We start from the raw sequence: 24,120 nt of genomic DNA, 5'->3' as shown, positions 1-24,120 counted from the left end.
TGAAGGGCACAATTAACCTATTTAGGTTGCCAGTGATCAAACAGTAAGTTAGGAGATAATTGGATTCTTGTTGGATGAAATTTGACTGGATTTTGTACTGAAGGTTTTTCCTTTCCTATACAAGCACTCTCTGTTACTTCAAATATCTTCATTTTGTTAAAAATTAGGATAACCATTATTAGTGATTCAATACTGTGACCCCAAAGAACAGTTGGTAAGGGAGAGATGGAACATAGCATGATATTTTTGAGGGTTTGAGAGGACCGCCTTCATGGCTGGAAGACACGGTGAGGGAGTGTCAGTGGAAAGAGATGAAGTTGGGAAGGCAGGCAGTGGCTAGGGCCTCTAATGTTCACAAGTGTGAGTTAGGAACTTTTGCTATTATCCCAAGCAGAGAGATTGGTTTAAGAGAACTGATAAAAATAACAAAGGAGTCAGGTTGGTGAGTTTAAAGGAACATTCAGATCACAGGCAGGAAGATTAATTGTAGACCATGCAGGATCAAAATTGGGGAGATCAGCTAATAAGAAAGTGAAAAAACCGTACTAGCTTGGTCTTTGTCAGGGCTAGTAGCTTTGAGAGATGATGACGTGAGTGGAGAGCTTAGTGACACAATAGAGCTTGTGATGGGTGACTAAAATCTTTGCTGAGTAACTAGTTAACTAGATTAACTCTCATGTTCCCAGGTTATTGGGAAGTTGGACACCTGCAGGAGAAGTCAGGGGTGCTAGTTGTCTTTCACAGATATGAGAAAATACCCTAAACAAATGACTTACAAGTAAAAGAGACTGATTTTGGCTCCTCTTTTTGGAGTTCAGTCCATGGTCACAGATTCTACTGTGCTGGGCCTTCATAGCAGAGAAGGCTGAAGAGGGAACCAGAGTCTCAGTGGCCTTCAAGGGCATGATTCCTGCAATATAACTTCTTCCCACTAACCCTATATCCTAAGTGTTCTAATGACCTTCCAATAGTCCAACAGGTTGGTAACCAAGCTTTTGGGTATTTGAGGACACCACAGATTCAAACTGTAGCAATCAGGTAGTTAATTTGGGTGTGTTAAGGCTGGAGTGTTATTTATGGAGCCAGAAGGAGATGGCTGAATTTGTATGCCCACAGCAGAGACAGGAAGTCCTGTTTGGACTCAGATGATGAGGGGCAGCATCAGAGGCTGAAGCTTGCCTTACACACTGACCTCCATGCTTATACACATGTCTGATTTTGCTGTGTTTTATTTAGCAACTTACCAACCATATCCGAGACACTCTACCCAACTTCAGGAACAAGCTACAGGGGCAGCTGCTCTCCATAGAACACGAAGTAGAAGCCTTCAAAAACTTCAAGCCGGAAGACCCCACAAGGAAGACCAAAGCGCTGCTGCAGTGGGTCACCTCTCTCTTCCTCTGTTCCTTTGAAACTGCTTGTCTGGACTGTGTATGCTCGTCATGTTGCTTTCTGGAAGCAGCAAGGAGCATAGCTGAGGTTTTGTATGTGACACAGTGACCCTTGAATCATTCTGTTTTCACAAGGAACACTTGCTGATTTTACTGTTATTACAAAGTTAACCAGTTGTCCATCTCCATGGATTGAGTCAGGGAGCATAACCAGCAGTGATAACTCAGCAGGGTTTTTCTCCCTTAGCCTCAGAAGTCCATAGAGATGAGCATATCTTTTATATTTTATAACTAAATCTATAGATGTTGCTTTATTATCTTTGTTTCCAATTTTTACACGATCTGTCCCTGTGTATATCTCAGGAGAATGAAAGGCTGACTTAAAAGCGATTACACTCCAATTTCCTTTCCCTTTCTGGTAATGATTTTAATGTGGCAATTTAAACTTCAAGCATTAAAAACTCAAGCAGGGCTTTTATGCCTTCATGATGTGTCCATCTTCATGATCCTCTCATCCTTCCTTTATCCTTTGAGTATCTGAAGGTATGGCAGCAAAGAACACTGCCTCTCTTCATCTCTCTTTTGATCCCTGTAGACCCTACTTGTCTCTTCATCCATGTGTATCCACTTGCACTAGGTCTGTCTCAACCAGAAGATCTAGCATTCCTACACACCCAAGTTATCTATCAATGAGGATAGTTGATATCTCTTAAAGTACTATTATTTATTTATTTATTTTTATTTATGTGTTAGTTCATATATCTATCTCTATCTCTCTCTATCTCTATATGCACAAGCTCATGTGTTCATGTGTTGTTGTGGGCATGCATGTGTGTGAAGGTCTGTGTGTGTAGGTCAGAGGTTAACATTGGATGTCTTCTTTAATTTCTCTCTGCCTTAATTTTTGAGACAGTACCTTTCACTGAACCAGGAGCTCATCAATTTAGCTAGACTAGCTAAGTTTTATGTAGGTGCTAGGGGTCTGAACTCAGGTTCTCTTACTTGCATGGAAACATTTTAGTAACAAAACTATTTCCCTGGCTGATTTTGTGGCACCTTTATTTCTTGCACCTCAATGCAAAATTTTATTCCTTTATTTTTCATTCAACCACTCTGTAGTATGTAAGACTCCTTTCTTCCTGCATCTTCACTGTGTGTGTGCCTGTAAGCTTCATGACTGGCAATAAGGAGAGACAAGAATTAAACTTGGTTCAGTCTGACTTATTTAGTGTTGTTGGGTCAGACTTCATGGAAACTCATTTCAAAGTATATATTATCTATGGCCTTTCCCATAAAGATGAGTTCTGTTGAGTCAGGAACACTGCCCAGGATAAGGATAAGGGTCTGGGGAGAATGACTGAGGTAAACACAATGCCCGTGGGAGTCAACATTAGCCTGGCACTAAGATAACAGAAGTTACCCAGGTTGTATTGTTGCTGGGAACTACAAGTGACATCTCTCATAAGGATGGGTTTTATGAACTGAGAAGACATGCTTAAGATTTAGGGGCAGTGGGAAGTCTGGGATAAACAGACATAATATTTGGGTGAAGCCTGGCCCTACAGATAGCAAAAGATCACCAGGTCATAAACTAAATCCTTTTCCAGCATTCTGTGTAGAATGGCAGACATCTCCTTCCTTTGAAGAGACAAGCCTTCATGTTTAACTTTCCTGGCTTTTCCAGTCCTTATCTGTGTGTACAAGGACCTCTGAGCCACTACACTTCCCAATAGTTTCTTTCTTATATTTATCTTATTTCTTCCTTACTTGGTGAGATTTGGCTTCCTGTTCTAGAACCTTTTTTCCACTGTTGTCTAGCTTTAGCCTGGTGGTAACAGCCTCCCGGGGTAAGCACTGACATAGACAGCGATGCCATTAGCACTTTTCTGCTGTACCCACTCAGTGAAAGTGACATATTTCTTCTTGTAAACTCAGGCTACTTTGCCAACCTAGTGAGTTCTGTATGGTCCTCCTACAACTCGAGTTTCATTGTCCGTTCAGACAGGCATAGATCTAACATTATACTACTGTCACAGCTCTTTGGAAAGAGTAGGGGACATAATCTTCCTTCAAATGTGAAAGGATGCATCAAAATGCATACTATGGTTCTTGCTTTGGTCAGAAGTCATAACGGTATTGAACTGGTTGTTTTTCAGTTTCTTAAAAAACAGATTTCCAGATATTCAAATTGTTCCAGTGGCATCTTAGCTACATCATGCTGCCTTTCACTTAAAATAATACCATGACAAAGGTGAATTTCTTTTAAAGAGTAGAATGACAAGTTTGTTTGTTTCTTCTTGCCTTCAGTTAAATGCTTATAAAAATTTTCAAGTTATATAGAAAAGAAATGTATTTATATTGAGGTCATACATCACTATCTCTACATTTATCTGAAGCTAGGATGCAAAGACTGGTTCTTGCCTCTGTCATTTCATGATTCTTGACTGCAGAATATTCTACCATTAGATTGTTGACTACCCTGTTGATTCATCTTCTTTCTCTGTGTGCTCCTGTCTTTCCTGACATGTTTATTTGTTTCTTCTTTCTGCCATCTTTCCATGCACTGTACTCAGACTCTGGCTCCACATTACCTACCATGCCATCAACAATGAACATGACATTTGCACTTAGGAAGAGGATCATCAAGACAAGCATATAAATGATGAATTGTGTTGGACACTGAAGGACACTAATAAATACTGTTTATCATAAGTAGAGAATGTTGGAACCCAGAGGAGGAGTTGAGTACATGTAAAGAGAGGTATTAATTTCTAGATAAAAGTGATGTTCAAGGGCACGAAGTATGAGGGCTGCATGTTAGGTTTAAGGAGGAAGGTAAGAAATAGAGTGGACTCAGGGAATGCTTATTCCAATACCACCAAGTGGAGGGTTTGGGAAGAATTAACAGAGGTGAAGTTTATAAACATTTCTAGTATTTTAATGCATATACCACAGCTTTCTAGGCATTTAACAAAAACCATTAAAAACAGAAGACACTTGAGCATGGCTAAATAATTTGTAGTTACTGTAACCCACTGTATCCTATCAATTTTTGACAATAAAAATATACAAGTTTTAGAAGATCTGAAAATATTTTTCTATTAGATTTTGAATTTGAAAGTAGTAGTTCTTGTATGTCAGAATTAGAATCTCTAAACCAAGTGATCATCACAAATGGGAATACTTTTTTCTTCTCTTTATTTTCACCAGTTGGCTTAAGACAGTTAATTGATTCACAGGACAAATATGTATTAAGCATTTCTTATATGTTGCCCTACAGTACATGCCCTTGCCCTCCAGGGAGTGACTGGCAGGGAAACCAGCAGCGGCGATGTGGTCTGATAAGTATATTGTTAGAAATAGGCTGAAAGAAGCAGAGGATCCCTTCATCTGGGCTGTGGTAGATGATGGTGGGTGCCGAGGATCACTGATCGTGATAGGTTTCTCAGGAGAATTAATACTTGAGCCAAGTCTTGAGAACAGAAGGAAATTAGCCAGGCAGGGATGGAGTCAATGGTGCTGTAAGTGCTCAAAGTACATACGAAAATACAGGGACATGGTACATTTGGGGACTGAACAGTAGATTCTTTGTGTTTGGATTGGATGGTGCATGTCGCCGAGCAAGAGATCAGCCTCAAGAACAGCCAGGGCCACAGCACAAAGAATCCTACAATCATGAGTTAAACCAAACTGTGAGAACCCACTGTAAAGCAAACCAGAACTGGTTTAGAGGGGTCTGTGATGGCAGGTTTGTGTGGCTGTGTCAGTGTAGGGTCAGTCCTGGATGGAATCCTAGAATCAGGATGGAAGCCTAGAGGTACTTTAGTGGTCCAAGAAGGGGTTGCTGAGGGCTGAGCTGAGGTGAGGGAATCAGCAGGCTCCAGATTGAGAGAAGAAAAGCAGCTTCAGTTTCACACTTGATCTGAGACAGCTAAGAGAAAATATATGCCCAACACGTGATTGACTATGCAGGCCAGGGATTCCTATGAACTGTGACATCTGAAGGTGGGGGAAACTGTATCTTGATGACTTTTGAAGCTCTAGCCACCCTTAGAACACCTAGCACACAGTCGTAGGATGAGGAAGACAGACTGAGGTGCCATATTGGAGGGAGAGAAGGATCCTGCGCTGTGTGTGTGTGTGTAGTTGGGTGGGTAGATGTGTATGTAGGTGTGTAGCTCTGCTGTGTGTGTGGAGAGGATTTGGGTGGGTAGATGTGTATGTAGGTGTATGACTGTGCTTGTGTGGGGGTGTTTCAGTGGCAGGAGCTGGGAGTGGGTAGGTGTGATGTCACAGGAGTGGAGGCTCACTTGATTATTCTACTTAAGTAGATTTATTATATAACTTTTTAAATTCAACTGTTCCTTAGATACTATTTCATGTTATAATCACAATGGATAGAACACATTTAAAGAGAATGATACTTAAAATATTTATTCTAGCTAAAATGTGTAAAAATAAATCTGTTCCTGCAACGGCCTTGTCACAGCCGAAAGATGCACAGTGCTAACTTAACCAGTAGGTGTCACTAAGAACACCAGGAAAGGAGTCTGAGAGACACCCTTAGTGAAATCAGGCAAGGGCAGGAGAGCCCTGGGAACTAACTTTTAAACTCCGGTTTATTTGTCTTTCTCAATTCTAGGATGGTCCAACAGTTCGCTGTAGACTTTGAGAAGAGAATCGAAGGGTCAGGGGATCAAGTAGACACGTTAGAGCTCTCTGGCGGTGCTAAGATCAATCGCATTTTCCACGAACGCTTTCCTTTTGAGATAGTGAAGGTTTGTAACCGATGCTCTTTTCTCCCATTGTTCCACCTCATTCCCTGTTCTCCCTTGAAGCTCTCTTGATGTACTGTGATGTATCACAGGACCATCAGAGACCTTGGAACAGAATCCTTTGTACTCAACATACTCTTTCCTGATTTCAGTGAGTTCATAGGGATTACTTCAGTTTTTCATGATCTTTATCAGTTGTCTAATTTAAAATATTTCTGAGACTCTCCTATGGGCCAAAGTCCCAGTGACCAAGATAGAAAAGGGTCGAATTTATCTAGTGAGGAAAATGAGAAAAGTAGACAGCATAAGAAAAATTCAAGTGTTGTTACGGTAACATGATGCAGAGGTCTCTTTCCATGGGCTATTTAGATAGGTTCCCTCTGAGTGAAGGGCATAATATCCATGTCCAGCCCAGCACAAAGACATCAGTGTTATGAGAAGTCCTAGGAAAGGCTCACTTAGGGAAGAAGCTCTGCACCCAGCCCTGTCCTGGCTGCAGTTGTTCATGGTTTTCAAAGGAAAGCAGGAGGAGGACTTTACACAGGGGTTTGTGATCTAATCGGGCTGATCATCTCCAAAGAGAACTGTGCCTGCTGGATCGCCAAGGGGCAAGCAGTGGATATGGTGAAGAAGAGGAGAGCCTGACCAGAGATGGATGAACCATGTTTTCTGCCCGAAGCTTCTGTAATCTCGGGAGTCCATTAGAAACAAAGAAAGCGAAATTACAAACACATGGTTGGGCACATGGTCTTGGAAGGGATCTTGTACAAGGAGGAAGCTCTGAAATGTGCTTTTTTTTTTTTAAAGCTTCTCAGTCAAAATGATGTAACGAGAAAGAATGGAGAGAAACAGACAACTGTGGGAATTTAGGGATAAGGTTGACAGGTTTGGATCGATTCAAGAGACAGAAACCAGAAGGTTCAAAATTACTCACCAACGTTTGTCTCTTGCCGTTGGGTGAATGATGGTGCCCATCAGATGAGGGAACTGAGGGAAAGTGACAGTGTGTAGGAAGGAAACAAAAGAGAGTTGTTTGTGTTTGCTAAGACTGATCGCTCAGTAAGGCAGCTGAGTAGCTTAGGGGCTGTGCCACTTGCTTCAATATGAGAAGGCGGATGTTTATGTATTGGTGTGGGAAGAAGGTGGATAAATAGATCATTTTGTTAAAATGTGCTAAGTAAAGTGACAAACTTCAGCACAGGGCGCTATGGAAACACCACCCACAGACATGAATCCCAGCCCAAGTATGCAAGGGAGCCAGCCGTCTGAGCTGAGTTTGGAAGGTTGGGTAGCTAGTTAAGCAGGAAGAGGTGGGCTAGGGGGTACAATGTTCATGACACAAAGAAAAAAATGACAAAGGCTCTGAACCCTGAAGCCACAGCACATAATAGAGGCTTGAGGAAAGTCATTTCTCTGAAATGTAGAGCATAAGGCAGGAAATGGACAGAGAGTGAGGCTGGATCGGCTGCATCCCTGTCAAAGCTGGATCCGGTGCTCTCTGGATGTACCTTTCGGGACTAAGTTCCATGACACTTTGATCCTACTTCCAAGTAGATTTGTAGTGCCTAGGACTTCTGGGAAATATTTATATAGCAGTGTATCCTGTGTTGGCTTTGTAAGCTATTATTAATTTCCTCTTATATAGAGGTCTCATGGTTAGGTGGTTAAAATGGCCAGAAAGAAAAGACAGCTGTGTCGTGGCCACTCATCAGAAGATACTCTCATTTATGCATTCTCCTGTGGCTTCCACTTTAGTCCATTCAGCAAAAAAGAATTCTATGTTTCAAACGAGTGGCTGGGTTTATATCCAGGAGGTATTCCTTATACACCGCACTCCCCATATATAACAGAGTTAAAAAAGAACCTCTGATCCACAGGAACTTCCAGAAATCCCCAGTGTTCCATGTGGCCTTGAACTCCATATAAACAGATGTTTTGACCATCTGGGTTTAGCTTACAAAAGACATGAATATCCATTTATTAATAACAGTCAGGTTATCCTCATTCTATACTATTCAATAATATTATCTGAAAGAATTAAGTGTCATAACCATGGCTCGCTTTGCATCTGCAGATGGAGTTCAATGAGAAAGAACTGAGAAGAGAAATAAGCTATGCAATCAAAAACATACATGGGATCAGGCAAGTGGTCCACAGTTTTTCCTGTCTTCAAGCTACCCAGAGAAAATGAGCGTTTCCAAATGGCTAGTAAAGTAGTTTTTCATCATCAGAAGAAAGGAAAGTAGAGAGGTAGAAGTCAGAAAAAGAAAAATCTTGGTTTTTGATTTAGTGCTAATTTACATCTTGCTAGAGTGTTTTAAATAATAGCAATAATAAAAGCCTTTTTATACCCATGGCCTATACTCCTCCCAATAAGAGCTGAGCATTCTACTCATCTCTGAGTAGGTGAGCTAGACTCTGTTTGCTCTCAAACTGGGGAGGACTTGCTATGCACGATGCTCATCGCCATGGAGAACTGGCAGAGTAATGTGGGGTCGTGGAGAGAAATTGGAAATGATTAAGAAGGGTAATTATTTTTCAATGGAACCATTCCTATGCAATGTATAATTTCAACCACAGTGTGTTGTATGACTATATGTGTGTGTGTGACGTGTGTGTGTGTGTGTGTGAGCATGCAGATATATAGGTACATGTGTATAACACAGAACTTGTGCTGTGGGCCTGAAGGTGCCCAGTGTTGAGGAAGGAAGAATGACAGGAGTCAAGCAGAGAGATGGCTGGGTGCATCCAGTCTTAGCGGAGCTGGGCTTTGTGTTTTGGCTGTTGTGGGTAGTCAGGAGGCTGGAGTGACAGGGGCACATACATATGACCTGGAGTTAGCTAGAATTTCCCCTCATGGAGAATCCATTCTTAGGCTTTAGATAACAAATCCTCACAGGTGGTGTAGCTTATCAACAATGAACTCTGTCTCTCATGGTTCTGGAGGCTGAAATCACATGATTAGCATTCCCCAGCTTGACCTGGCCAGGTGAGGGTCTTCTTCCAGTTTGTATACTACTCAAGTCTCACAGTGCCTGTAGGCGATTGAAGGAGGACCAGCAAGCTCTCTGGTCTCTTTCCATGACACACTGATCTAGTTCATAAAAGTCTCACCCTTCCAATCTAGTTTCTTTTGGATACTTTATTTATTTACATTTCAAATGTTATCCTCTTTCCTGGTTTCCTTTCTGCAATCCCCTATCCCACCCCCACTCCTGCTTTTACGAGGGTCTGCCAGAGCTTGACAAAGAAAGATGTGGAAGCTCACAGCCCACCATTGGACTGAGCATGGGGTCCCCAATGGAGGAGCTGGAGAAAGGACGGAAGGCGCTGAAGGGGTTTGCAACCCCGTAGGAAGAACATCAATCTAGTTTCTTGCCAAAGGCCCTACATCATAATCCAGTGACATCAAGTATACAGATTTTTAACATACAGATCTTAGGGGAAACATGCACATTCAGCCCATAGTGGTATAGTCTAGAACTATAATATAAATTATTTTAAAACACATTTGTTGAGCCCATGTAGAGTAAACTAATCCCACATAGGTTACTGGTTCATGGTTCATAGGTTACCTTAAGTGAAGGAGGAGTCCTCCTGTTGGTGGCCAGTTGTGGTTCAGCTTCTGACACAGGGCCAGGATGAGATTATGCCGGGAAGAGATTCTGAGAAGGACCTCTCCCCCGTCTCCCTCTGCTCCTCATGCTGGGATTATAGGTGCACACCAGCACACGTAGCTTCTTAGGCGCTGGGATTGAGTTGAGACCTGGATATTGGTATGGTAAGTACTTAATAATGGAAGCCCGCAGCTGCATTTCCCATTGCTTATAAAACACGCATAACTTCTTCTATCCTTACGTTTGCTTTCCTGATTTCCTGTTCCACAAGAGCAAAGCATTATTATGACATCAAATTTGGATTAATTCCAGATAAAAAGAAGATTTTGGTTATTCTTGTTATTTATTGATTTTGTAAATTCATCATTCAGGCATTGTGCACCCCTTCCCTCAGCACCCAGGGACGTTGAGCTGAGAGCCAGCTACCTCTCTGTAGTACAGAAGCCTTTCTGGAAAGAGCAGATTCTGGGGCCCCACTGTTTCACCATGCAAAAAGGGAGGCTTACTTGTTAAAAGAGGGCTGCTTTTGAAATCCTTTAGGGATGGTAAATGGAAACTTAGTAAATCACTTCTTACAATCTACTGGATGTTGGTCTGAGGACTCCCCAGAGAGATCCCAGTCCACAGATGCACATTCTAATATAAAATAGCACTCTATGTACACATAACACTCAGTTTCGCTGGGTTTCGAGTTATCTCTAGATTACTCAAAATACCTAATGCTATATGAAAATAGTTGTTACATGGCAGTTTCGGAGACAGAATGTCAAACAATACTGTCTGTAGTATTCTGTATACAGTTTTTTTTTTTCCTGAAAAATTTCAGACAGTGGTTGAATCTACAGGGACACGGTGTTAGGGAGGCCTGGTTATGTTTGTTTCTTTGTGTTGTTTAAATAATGAGTTGAGACAAATTACAGTTAACATTACTTTGTAAGTTATGAAAACATGCATGGCTGTTTTGTGTGCTGTGCAGGGCATCGAGCCCAGTGCTTGGCCGAGGCTGGGCAAACGCTGTTCATTGTAATGCTTGGGCATGGCTGTTAGATGGGAACTTGTATCTTAGGGTTATTAAAGATAGTTATATATATATATATATATATATGAGACATATATATATAGTGTGTGTATGGATATATGCATGTCTCTGTGAGCATGTGTGTGTGCCAAGGTGTGTGTGTGTGTTTGCATACAAGTATGTGTACCCAAGTGCATGCATAAGCACTTGGGTATTCTGTGTGCTAGTGTGTATATGATGTATGCTGGGGTATGTTTGTGTGCTAGTATGCGTGTATGTGTGGTGTGTGCTGCTGCTGTGTGTGAGTGTGTGTGTATGTGGTATGTTCTGGGGTATGTTTGTGTGCTAGTGTGTGTGTATATGTGTGGGGTAAGTGCTGGAGTATGTTTGTGTGCTAGTGCATGTGTATGTGTATATGTGTGCATATGGTGTGCTGGCATGTGAGCTTGTGTGCTGGTGTGTTGCCCACGTGTGGGTGTGGTGTAGGTGTACTAGCGCACCTCCACATGGAGGGCAGGGCTCAGCCTCAGCTGTCATTCTTCTGGATCCATCTACCTTTGACTTTGAAGCGGGATCTCTTATTAGCCCTACGCTTTCCAAGCAGGCTATGGAGGCAAACAGTGAGCCCCAGAGATCCATTCCTATCTACCTTCCCTCCTCTGGGATCACAAGCTTGTACCTACAGTCTTGTCTTTTTTGTGTGTGGGTGCCGGGGCTCAAATTCAGGTCCCCATGCTTGCAAGGCCAGTACTTTAACGACTGATGTGTCACTTCAGCTACTGCTGTGTGGTTAAAACTTGGCAGTAGACTACATGCTTAATTTAAGTTGCATGTCAACTTAAACACCTTTTAAGGACGATTGGCTACTACTTGTCTACTAATCTGTTTCTCTCTTTCTTATACTCAGGACAGGGTTGTTTACCCCAGACATGGCGTTTGAGGCAATAGTCAAAAAGCAGATAGTTAAGCTGAAGGGGCCTTCCTTGAAGAGCGTGGACCTGGTAATGCAGGAGCTGATCAACACCGTGAAGAAGTGTACCAAGCGAGTAAGTCTGGATCATTTAACATCCCAGGGAGTGTCTTGTTGATTCATTCACCTTCCCTGTCCCATTGCATGGGTCTGTCTCCCTAACCCCACTTTGTTAAAGATATTTTGTGTCTGTGCAAGGAGAAAGACTGGCAACTTATAGGGGAAACTGCCTTTTCAGTAAGCAGAGCCTTTTCTTCCGTCGTGCCCTGCAGTAACTTTGCTTAGCTCAGAAGGTATATCTTTTAGCCACCTAATATTTTTCTCTATTGTCTGAAACAGATGAACATCACCTTAGGACAATTCGATGAATTCCTTAAACTAATTCCTATGGTCTGTGGTTGAAGGTAATTATTAGGGAAGGACATGATTGACTTTGCGTGTATAAATAAAAAGCAAATTCTTATAAATTATTAGTAATTCCACTCTAGCCTGGTATTCTGAAAACAAACACTATATTGGTTAAGAGCCCAGCCTCTGAGGTCCAATGACCCAGATTCAAACATAACTTCTGACTTCTGTCTGTAGACACCTTCTGATGCACATGCAAAGCTATCTGTCTCACATTGCCATGCCCCCGTGTGTGTACATGTTTTGCATATTTACAGCAGCACCGTGTTAGGCGTCTGGAGACTTCAGGCATTATACTTCTCACTGTTGTGAGTCGTCATTAGCATAAACCCATGTCACACATTAGTGTGCGTTGGTGGTACACTGGGAAGCACAGCTGCCTCCCCATACCATACGTGCATTCATAAGCCAGATGAAGTAAGTACGATACCTGAGACTGTAGAGCGAGGAGTAAACAGAATGATGTCTCTGGTCTTACAGACACCTAACACACCGACTCATCAGTGGGGCCTCAACGAATGATGGCTCGTCCACACGTGGCCATTTCCACAGTGGTCTGTATGCTGTACTTTGCATATACATTGATTTTATGGAGAGCAGCTGAGTAAAGACTTCCCAGTTTGGATGGCATCTCACTAAAGAATGTGGAGAAAATGTTTTACATTGCTGAGACCACTGGAAGGCTATTTTGAAGGGAGAGTTAGATAGATGGTTCAGCAGTTAAGAGCACTCACTGCTCTTGTGGAGGACTGAAGTTTGATTCCTAGTATGACATTTATCACAAGCTCATGACTGCTTGTAATTCTGGCTCAAGAGATCTGAGGTGTTCTTCTGGCTTCCACAAGTACTTACATGCATGTATGTGCACACAGATAATAAATTTTAAAAACTAAACTTATTTTTTGTTTTTTTCTCTCCCTTTCTTCTCTCTGTCTCTGTCTCTCTCTCTGTCTCTCTCTCTGTCTCTCTCTCTCTCTGCCTCTCTCTCTCTGCCTCTCTCTCTCTCTCTCTCTCTCTCTCTCTCATTCTTTTTTAGCGGGGTCTCTCTGTGTAGTCTTGGCTAGCCTGGAGTTTGCTATCTTTATCAGGCCAGCCTTGGACTTGCAGAGATCAGCCTCTTTTTGACTCATGAGTGCCAGAATTAAAGGTGTGCCCCACCAGAAAAAAATTAAAGAAATCTTTTGTACTGGAAAAGAGAGTGGTGGTGTTTAGGTGAACACATTGGTGTTTAGGAGAAAGCAGGCCTAACCCCTGACAGTTGGTGCTGGGATCATAAGCCTTTCTGGGAAACATGTTTTTTGTTTCTGTTGCCCTTTGCTTTATGTGAGGTCCCTGGCAGTGATTGGTAGGAAGGGTGTGAACATTGGTTTCAGTCTCCTGCAAGAGAAGCTCAGATGGAGAGGATCTGTACATAGCAGATAAGTCAAATGAGTGAGACTTCTAGCTATGAATTCTGAATGAGAAGAGGCAAGGAAAGTAACATGGTATCTTGAAGCCGAGAAGCAACTTGTGAAATGTCTTCTGCTCTTCTGGAAGCCTTGTTATCCAAATCCCATCTCTTTTCCCAAACAAGAGCCCAAAGGAATAGGTCCTAGGCCTAGTGGGACAGAGGAAGCACCCGGGGAAGAAAGCCATCTCTTAAACAGCAGCATTCATTGCCACAGAAGCCAGAGAACACTCCACAAACCCTGCCTTGTTGCCTGCGCGTCTAAAGCACTCTTGATTGGCTTCTTAACTGAGGTGTAGGGTTGAGTATTTCTGCACCCTGTTCTATCCACCTGGGTTACTAGCTTCAGCACAAAGATGTGGCCTGTGGGAAGCCTTCAAACAAAGAGCAGTGGGACTGCATGGATCCTCATACCCCAGCTCGATTTGATTTTACAGAATGTGCTCTGATCAAATGCAAAAAAAAAAGTTGTTTGGTTTCTCTGAAAACTGAGCTGAAGGCTTTGCAAAGCCTCAGTAAATCGTTAGCTGTGAATGTGTGCTACTGGTGATGTGTGGGCAGGATGATAGTAAAACAGTGTGTGCTGTTGGCTAGCTGCTTGTAAAAATGTGGGGTGTTTCTGCATTCAGATTCTGGATTCAGATTATTTAACGAGTGTGCTCAGGTTCTCCCCCTCCCCCATTAAGGAGCGCCACACTGGCAAGTGTAGATGGAGGATGTGGTTTATGTAATACAGAAGAGGCATAACTCTAATCAGTGGATCCATATGTAGAGAGTAGGCCCTGGCCTGACATCAAAAGATTGGCACATATGTGTACATTTATGTTTTCAGTTATATAAAGTGTTTATGGTATGTATGAATCTTTATTTATTTATTTTTTGTATCGTTTCCCATTTTATCTGACTTACTGGAAAAACAACAATCAGCCTGGGATAAGACATCGTGTTCCCAGATACTCTCTGGCTTTTATTCTTACACCTCCTCCACTTTCCATTATACTTTCTGGATCAATCTCCTGTGTATTTTTACTGTCTTCTCAGAGCATTCTATATTTTGCTTTAAATAAAATAAAGTAAAACAAAGAAAGCCCAGATTTTTCTGCAAGGTTGTGGTTTGCCCTGGAGATTTCTTTACGGATGGAAGTTTATTGGTACAATCCTAAAGAAATATCCAAGGGCCTAAGATTAGGCCCTGAGTTTACGTACCTCTCCTGTTATGGGCCCTACATATACTTTTACCACTCTCCTGAAAAAGACTTCCATTAAGGCCCAAATGGCACCAATACACTTCTCCAACCCTTACTGCCATCACCAGCAGTCCCTGTCTCCTCCCATGATGCATCAGGATTCTTAGGAGTTGGCTTACATTTTTTTTCCTTCACTCACAATTCACCATTGGTGTCCAGTGTCTGTGCAGAGCTCATGTGTAACAGCCAACAGCTACTGTTTTTTGATGTTGTTGAATCCCAGGACTTCCCCATTCAGTCCCTGCTACCCTACTACCATGCTCCCCCCACTTCTTGTGGTCCTTGGCATCATTGGCAGATGTCTTAGAGGATGCAGCCCCTAAGTCTATGGCACTCAGAACACATGCCACCCCTTGGACTTCCATTAAGAATTAATGCAAGAGCTCAGAGGTGTTCATAAGTCACTGTCATCTTCGCCTCTGAGACGTAAGTTCAAAAACACAGAGTGGGGAGCTTTGATCAGAGAGTTCACTGTCATGGGGACACATGAGTGAGCAAGACACTCTTCATTTGCTGACCAGTTACCTAATTTCTGCCTGCTTTAACTTTTCTACCAGCTGGAGCTCAAAGGATGGTGAAAGTGGCCATTTGTCTTTACCAGAGTTTCCCAAGAGGCTTGGAAACCATGTCCCCCTCTCTGAATGGATGCTGAAAAGTACTGAGTCTTGTACCTTAGAGCTACTTAGTAATATTCCTCCTGTTTTTCTTCTACAGGGATGCCAGATTTAACACTCTTCTTCACAATTCCATAGGGTTGTAAAACTGGAGACTGGCTTCTTGTCTTCCAGTCCCCAAGCTTTTCTGCACTCAGAGTATCCCCCTACCTTTCCTTGATCTTTGATAAGACACAGGCCTTGGCCAAGTCTACATTCCTACCTCTACTCTCACTTCATAAGAAAGCTTACCCTTAGGAGTGAGCCTTTTGTTTTCTGCATGCTCATACTCTCTGTCACATCCCAAGGCTGGCATGCACCTATAACTCAGAAAAAAACAAAAACAAAAACCCATCTCAAGCCTATCAACTACTCCCCTCTCCTTCTCAAGTTAATTCTTCAACCTTTATCTAGTTTTCACTCCTTCACTTTATGGAGACACTCATGACCAACGTCAGCTGGGGCCTGACTGCCATAACTAATAGGTCCTCTTATTCCTGAATGTGTCACTCTTGTTATAATGTGACTAGGTCTCCCTCTTACAGGCCCTCTTCCACTTTTGTGTGCTCTCTCCCTTGTTCTCAGTGACTGTCCACCTCTGCCACCCTGCAAATCCTGGGATTCTACCAAACCTGCTCATAGGCTTCCTTCTCTGGTAGTTCTAGTTAGCAGATCACGTCTTCTATTGTTCAACTACCCTTCAAACCTTAAAACATGGGTGATTCCCAAATCTACCCCTCCAGAACAAGCCTTCTGAAATGATCTGTGTTAGTAGACTGACGAGAAAAAGTTCTATTCAGCTCATTGTTTTAGAGAAGATCTAGGTTTTCATGGCCGAGAAAGTACATGGTTCTGGGCACGTGAGGCAGCTGTTGAGGTTGCATAAACCAGGCAGCAGAGACTCTGGCTAGAACCCATAGCACATATAACTTTGAGAGATCTGGGTCTAACCACTCAGTTCCTCTAGTCGGACCTCATTGCTTCAAAGATACATAGCCTTCAAATTAGTGGTACAAACTAAGAACTGATGGTTTCCAACAGAGTCTATGGGCAAACATTACAGATTCAGTCCAGTACACTGTTTCCCAACTACTACACCTATGTCATATCCTTGCATAAATTCTGAGGGTTCTGCTGGTAGCCTACTGATCCTTTGACCTCTAAGCTCAATACCCTCAAATTCACGCTGTTATCAAAGTGGCCTTTCTAAATTCAGACATATGTTTTTGTCTGTTTTATTAAAGTGAATGCCCTTTCAAGCCTTGAGCATAAAGTTTAAATCTCTTAGGTTTGCACTTCACTGTCTAATTTCCAAGTACTTGCTCAGCTACATTTATTGTCAAACTGCTTGTTACGGCCACTGTTCACTCCCCTCTAAGATTTTTCTTGTCTTTGGCATTTGTACACACAATTCTCTTTGTCTAGAATGTCTCCCTTTCCTCTCCTGTCTTTCTCAGTCATTTGTCATTTATAAAGACCCAGGATACTGTTCATCTTTTCCTAACTGCTTTCCTGGAGGGCTTTTGTGAGTCCTTTCCCGGCCTCTTTCCATATGCCTTTCTCCTTGCTCCAGCTGCTAACTCATGTCTGTTTCTCTCATCATGCCTGAGATGGGGTGTAGGAATTTGTATGTGTTCATTTGTTCTTGCTGATGGTAAGTTTGTTTATAACAAAGACCTGTGTTCATTTATCTTTCAAACCCTAGAACCATCTGCAATGACTGTAGTAACTCCCTAGGAGAGATTCTATAGAAATACTTGTTAAAAATGTACATGTTCTTAAACTTCCTCGGTGCTGAAGAAATGCACATTCTCATGTTGAAAGAGCATTTTAGTAGTTTCTTCGAAAATAGTGACATATGGACAGGGTTTGTTCAATCACCTGTCTTTCTTCATGCCTTATTTTGATACCCAAAATTTTGGCCTTAGGTCTCCCATCAACCTCTTATTTTAAACCTAGTCTAATTAAAATTAAAGGGTTTTTTTTTCAGGTAAGAATTCTAATTAGCATTACATATGCTAACACTTCATTATCTGACCCCTTTGAGCACATGGCATTGAGAAAGTGACTCTATAATTTATCGTTCAGCACAGGACATTCTTGAGAGTTAAAGGGAGCTATTAATACTTTCACCATAATTAGGAGAGTAAAATAAGACTGCTTCAGGCAATGTAAAGTGGATAGTTATTCTAGCTACATTGGACTTTCATACTTAAAAGCCTTGGTTTTATTTATACCCCTCACATTGATTGCTTCTTGTGTAAAATCCTTTAACATTTTCCCCCCTTATACCACGTAAACATACATTAGCTTAAAACATATGGGGTTTACGTGTGTGCAAACACCACAGAGCAAAGCTGTTTTTTGGTTTTTGTTTTTTTTTTTACTCTGGGGAATGCATTTCTTCTCAGATACTTTCTCGCTGTTGTCTCTGGGGCACAGGATAACAAGCCAGGTCTTTATGAGCTATTTGGCCTCTCTCAGGGACATCTCAACTTTGGAATTTTTCTGGTGGGCATCAGTTTTCATCTGTCTTCCTTTCCCTCCTCTCCACTGGTACATACTCTCAAGGTCCTGAAGCTCTTTGCAGGAAGCACAGGGAGGAACAACTTGTTTGTTTGTTTGTTTGTTTGTTTGTTTTAAACCACAGTTTAGCAACTGTGTCATTTATTGACCTCTTGGGAAACCACATTCTTGGATCGCTATGATACCAATTAATTGATTTCCCCCTGCCCCCACTTCGAATAAAAGAATTACCATAAGAAGGATATCTCACTTTAGTTTTCTGTAGGAAGCCCAGGCAAGAACTTTGCATTAAAAAGTACTGTTTAAAGAAATACCCAGTTCTGTGGTACGTTAGGTCAGTCAATATCTGGCCCTGAGTCCATATAAACTAGGGAAGAAACTCTAAAGTCCTGACTGTGGTTTCGATGCCCTACGTGACCTTGCTCCACCTTCGCCTCTACATTCACCTTCTCCCTTCCCTTCTCTCCACTGCAGCTGTACTGCTGTGCTTGTTTCCTTACCATGCTGAAGAGAGCACAGAGGAAACTTCCTTTTCTTTTTGTTCCTTGAGGTAGCTGCAAAGATCAAAACCACTTGCTTCAGGTCTGTGTTCAAAGGCCTTATGAGCACAGTATCTTGAGTTTTCTGTCTATAATTTCATAACCTCTCCAATCCCAAACACTCATGAGACTCCCCCATTCTTCATCGTACCCCACTTCTTTTCTTTGTGGCATGCATGCCTATGTGAATTATACCCCGTATATATCTCTTGTTGTTGAGCAATGAAGGGACCCTGAGAATATAAGCTTTGACGGTGGTGGCTTGATTTATTGAACTCAGTTCTATTTCCAGCCCTCTACTGTCCCTTTTCCCCAATAGTAGCTTTGAATGCATAAATGGAAGGATATTGAAATCACATATTGTTGATGTCACAGGTGACGTTCAACATGGCTGAAGTAGGGCGGGAGGAAAAGCCACAAAACATGGAGCAGGTTCAGTGTGGCCTATGTCGATGCACCGTGGCTTCTACTCTGTGTAAAAGACTTGAGTTTCCATTTCTCTACATCTAGCTGGTTATTGTTTGAAGCTTTTATTGGATACTGTAGGAAATCCAGGCCCTATACTTAGCTCTTCCTCCTACCTTCTGTTTTTCTTCCTTTCCAACTTAAATGCTCATTAATGTGTCTACCAAAGATAAACCCGGGGTGGCAGAGGAGACAAAAACCCGACTAAGACCTTCAGGTACTGTTTTGACACAGTGTCAACCCACTCCAACCTGTTTGGATGTCTTCTGCATTCCTTCAGAGAGCAAGCACGTGCCTTTACCAAGCGCGTGCCTTTACCGAGCGTGTGCCTTTACCGACAGCCTTTCGGCTTTATTCCATCTGAGGTTGGCCCTTGAAATTTCAATTCCTTAGCATTTGCCAGATAACATGAAAGTTCTCTTTATTTCTCTGTTTAAAAGTTTTACTATCATGCATCTCATCATTTCTCCCTCCAGTTGCAGAAAGCATTTGAGGTTTAGCGATTTGGAATTCGCCCACTTGGAGGAGGGCAGCTGACACATTTCTTGCTTGGTACTCACTTTATCCAAGTTAGCCAGGAGCTGGCTCCTTTCTCCCACCCTCACTGACTTTGTAGATTTCCCAAATGCCATTTGTAAAACAGAAAGTACTTCTGTGCCACGAGGAGGAGCCTTACCATTTCCCGACAGCTCTGGATTGAAATGGCTCCTCACTTCCAGTCCTTTGAGAATGTGGGTGAATGCAGCTCCTCTTTCTTCACAACACTTTCTGTCTTATCTCCTGAATAAATCGAGCAAGACACCACACACTCGTAAAGGGTTGCCAGGGACCTTTGAAGGTGACACGCTTAATTCATAGAAAATGAAATGAATTTTAAATGTTTTCACGAGCAGTGCATGATTGCTGGTTAGTTCATAACATGTGACCAGCATCTGAAGGTTTATAGCTTTTAGATATTTTTTTTAAAATCACCTATATCTGTGGTCAGTGAGACTCACAAAATCAGGTCTAATAGATAGAAAAAACTATTCTGGTTCTGGCTTGTTTTCTCTGTGATACCTGCTACACGTTCAGGAATGGTGGTGGTTACCCAACAACTGAGTTTTTGCTTGAGGCATCAGACTAGTTACTCTTGAGGCCATCGAAACATTGGCTGGCTCATGCTTATCCCAGGAGAAACTGAACAGCCTGCTTCCTATGATCCAATCAGTTAATGTTTAGTAAGTTTTATAAGTGTGTAAGTTTTGTTTTATTGGATGGAAATACTTTTCAAGTGTTTCTTTTACCTCCAGAGAAAAATGTGGTTAATACTGAAATTTTTATATAGAGGTTCCCCAAAATTATTATACACAGCACTAAATAACACTTAAACTATTGGGCATAATTAAGATGTAGTTTTGTACCTTTTCGTTATAATGCTACTTTCTCAAATCGTGGTTAATTAAAATTTTCTCAGAGACAAATATTCAAGGGTTGGATTCTGAGAAAAAGATAAGTTGTGTTATTTCATTATCGAATCTTTGTTATTTAAGAAAAGTCAAGTGATTTAAGCAAGAAGGAATTTGGAATTAATTTGCCATTTAATCAATGTATAGTGTGACTGGAAGTGTCAGCCTCATTATGAGGGCATTAAATCCTGAGGCATTCTTAGGAAAGATTTAACTATTGGTTTCTTTGTGTTTTCTCTCTTGCTTTTTGAGAACATTCCCTTGTGTGACTATGCATTTATGCAGTTAACCAGCCACTCCAGATGGTAAGGCTCAATATCAGGTGCTCTGACACATCAGGGAGCATAGGACCAGTAGATGGCAGTTGCCTAGTGAGTGACTGCTACAATACAAATCAAGAAATATAACATTTCTATAACCAGTAGCAAAACTGTCCTTCCCTGATTCCTTATGAATAATTTATAGAACATAAGTAATTAATGGGAAATCAAGGTCTAAATATGGTGCTTTTTAGATCAACATTATTTAGGCAGACATGATAAGAATTCTTTGCAATGTAGGCTTTTAATTGAATACCTTGAGAGTTATAATGATTTAAATGACTGTAGAAATTGTAATTGCACCTTAAATAAGAGATATGGCAGTGAGGCAGACGCAGAGCTGGCAATCAGAGAGCAGGAAGGAGGGACACAAGAACACACAGCATTCTCCTTCATTCCCTCTCAAATTGATTGCCTCTTTTTCTTTGATTATAAGGCTCATAAAAGATACTCTGCAGCATTCTCAAAGTGTCAGAGGATGAGTTGTCTGATAGGTTCTCTGATAGAATGTTTCTGAAATGGGAAATTTATTTGTATCTTGCCAATAACCCATGAAGTAAGATTTTAAAAGAATAAACATCTCAAGAGTCAGATAAGAATGAATTAGTACTTCTCTGTCTCTTGCTATCTCTCTGTCTCTTTCTGTCTCTGTCTCTATCTGTCTCTGTGTGTGTTCATGTATATATGGTATGTATTTATGGAGAGGTCAGAGGACAACCTCAGATATTGCCCACTTTATTTTTTGAGACAGGATCTCTTATTGGCCTGGGAATTGTCATGTAGTCTGCCATTGCTGGCCAGTGAGCCTCAGAGCCCCTCCTTCCTCAACCTTCTCAGGAATGAGATAACAGACATGTGTAACCATACATGGATTTTGTTTTTTTACACGTTTCTAAGACATCAGACTTGGTCTCCATGTTTGTGCAGCAAGAGATTTTCCTTACTAGGTTATGGAAATAGTTGGCTTTCTGTATTTTTTGTTAGCTGTATAAAATACTCTACTATAGAAACCTTTGCAAAGGAGTAAATGTATATATAGTTTAAATAGTCACTACTGTTAATATTGTATCATGTTTGCTCAGCTTTCTCTGTTCATAGACAGTAGACTTGCAAACGTTTGAAACCCCAGCTCTGAGGACTGTAGAGGCTTGCTGCAGCTCGCCAGCTTCCAGTCTAGCCAGGAGTAAGCCCTAGGTTCAGGGAGTGAGTTTGCTTCAAAGAAATGGGAAGAGTTACTGAAAAGGTGCCAACACACTATTCTAGCCTCCAGGCATGCTCAGGTGTGAACATACCCATCCATGCATAAGCACATGCAGTCAGTCACATAGGCATGCATACATGTACAAAAATAAATTCAAATAAATACATTAATTACAAACATAATTTGTAATGGCCACTTATAAATGGGTCTACTTTGATTTTTTTACTATCATTGGATACTTAGGTATTAAGTTCTTGTTTGTCTCATCTTACCATTCTGATTAATTATGTAATAAGTCTTTATGATTTTATCTCGGGTTCTGACAGGTTGTTATGCTGAAATGTGTGTGTGTGTGTGTGTGTGTGTGTGTTTGTGTGTGTGAAAGAGAGAGAGAGACAGACAGGCACAAAGACAAAAAGGGACATTGTGTGTAATTTGAGGTTCTTGACAAATAGTTCCAACATTTTCCTCAGGGAGTCTTCCTTCACTGACTCTCAGCTAAACCACATGGGTCTTAGTCTAACTTCACCTGTTGTCTTACAAAAATAATAGCGGCAACTTGACAACATAGTATCTACCTTTTTCCTCTGCAGCATCACTAAGTCAGTTTAATGTTTACCTTCTCCCTATGGACTGCTACATATTTACTATTTGAATCTTGTTCTTGCACAGGTGTACTGTGCTATTTTGTTACTATTAAGATGTGCATGCTTTTGTATAATTGAAATTCATCATTTATTTGGAATAGCCATCTGGCTTGTCCATTCTCTTCTATTTCGTCATATTGCTGTCTCTGTCAAACCCACTGTTTCTTTCAATAGCCAAAAAGTCCTGACAAACCTCTATGCATTTGCCTGGTGCCTTAGAGTTTCTTTTGCTGTGCTAAAAGCCATGACCAAAAGCAAGTGTAGAGGAAAGGGTTTGTTTCAGCTTATACTTCCACATCACAGGCAATCACTGAAGGAAGTCATGGAGGAACTCAATCAAGGCAGGAACCTGGAATCAGGAATTGAAACAAAACCATGGAGAAGTGCTGCTTACTGGCTTGCTCTATACGACTGGATCAGCCTGCTTTCTTATAGAATCCCAAAGTACCTGCCCAGGCGTGAAGCTGCCCACAATGGGCTGGGCTGTCACACAGCACTCATTAATTAAGAAAATGCACTACCGAGTTGCCTGTAGGCAAATCTTACAGAGGTTTTTTTTATTAGAGCCCTTTTCCCAAATAACTTCAGCATTTGTCCAGTTGACAATAATCTATCCAGGACACTGAGTTTCTGCTTTATTTCTAGAGAACAGCTGTGCTGGGTTTGAGGCGTCTCCTCATAGTTGACAGGGCTGCTTGGTTTTTCTCCTTCAGAAGTTCATGTCTCTCTTTTGCTCTCAGAAAGAGTAGCCTCTGTAATAACACCACACATCTCTGTTTCTGTTTTTGTGGTACAATCTTTGTGTGGTATTAATACCCAGACATGTTTTCTTGACAGCTGGCAAACTTCCCCAGACTTTGTGAAGAAACTGAAAGGATTGTTGCCAACCACATCCGTGAGCGAGAAGGGAGGACCAAGGACCAGGTGAGTGAGATCTTGCCTGGTGGCTGGGTCCTTTGTGTGGAGTGGAAGGATTTTACCAAGGTGTTGGCTTTAGTCCTCAATGACAGAACAGTGAAGCATATAACAACTTCATATTTACTTTTTATAAATCATATATGTTACTACTATACTAATACCTCATGCATGCTAAAATATAAACAAGAATCCAATCTAGAAGTCTAACAGTTTTAAATCAATAATAGAATTTCAGAGCCAACTATAGGGTTTCACACACAATCTCAGCTCTTGAGAGGCAGAGGCAGAGGGATTGCCACAAGTCTGAGGCCAGCATGCGCTGCAGTGTAAGACTCTGTCTCAGTGAACAAATCAACAACTTAGAACAGCTTGCCTCCCAAATAGTAAGCTCTCTTATTTTCCCCTCCACCTTCTATGACCATCATATATATCATACACACACACACATCACACACACATCACACACACAAATCACACACACATCACACATACACCACACACACATCACACACACAAATCACACACACACA

At 41.6% G+C, this 24,120-nt stretch overlaps 1 protein-coding gene across 5 annotated transcripts in view; it reads left to right on the top strand.

The window, feature by feature from the left end:
• Dnm3 (dynamin 3) overlaps nt 1–24,120 on the top strand; it is a 459,396-nt gene that overhangs the window by 148,764 nt on the left and 286,512 nt on the right. For all 5 annotated transcript variants that reach the window (XM_028757965.1, XM_028757957.1, XM_028757948.1 and 2 more), the window contains exons 7-11: nt 1,237–1,379; nt 6,034–6,169; nt 8,241–8,308; nt 11,709–11,847; nt 23,510–23,596. In XM_028757965.1, the coding sequence (XP_028613798.1) occupies nt 1,237–1,379; nt 6,034–6,169; nt 8,241–8,308; nt 11,709–11,847; nt 23,510–23,596 (573 nt within the window). The remainder of the gene's footprint in view (nt 1–1,236; nt 1,380–6,033; nt 6,170–8,240; nt 8,309–11,708; nt 11,848–23,509; nt 23,597–24,120) is intronic.

The sequence above is a fragment of the Grammomys surdaster genome, unplaced genomic scaffold (genome assembly GCF_004785775.1).
Source record: "Grammomys surdaster isolate TR1022 unplaced genomic scaffold, NIH_TR_1.0 130, whole genome shotgun sequence".
Taxonomy (NCBI): Eukaryota; Metazoa; Chordata; class Mammalia; order Rodentia; family Muridae; genus Grammomys; species Grammomys surdaster.
Note: the sequence above shows the minus strand (reverse complement) of the source record. Positions and strands in the feature narration are given on the sequence as shown.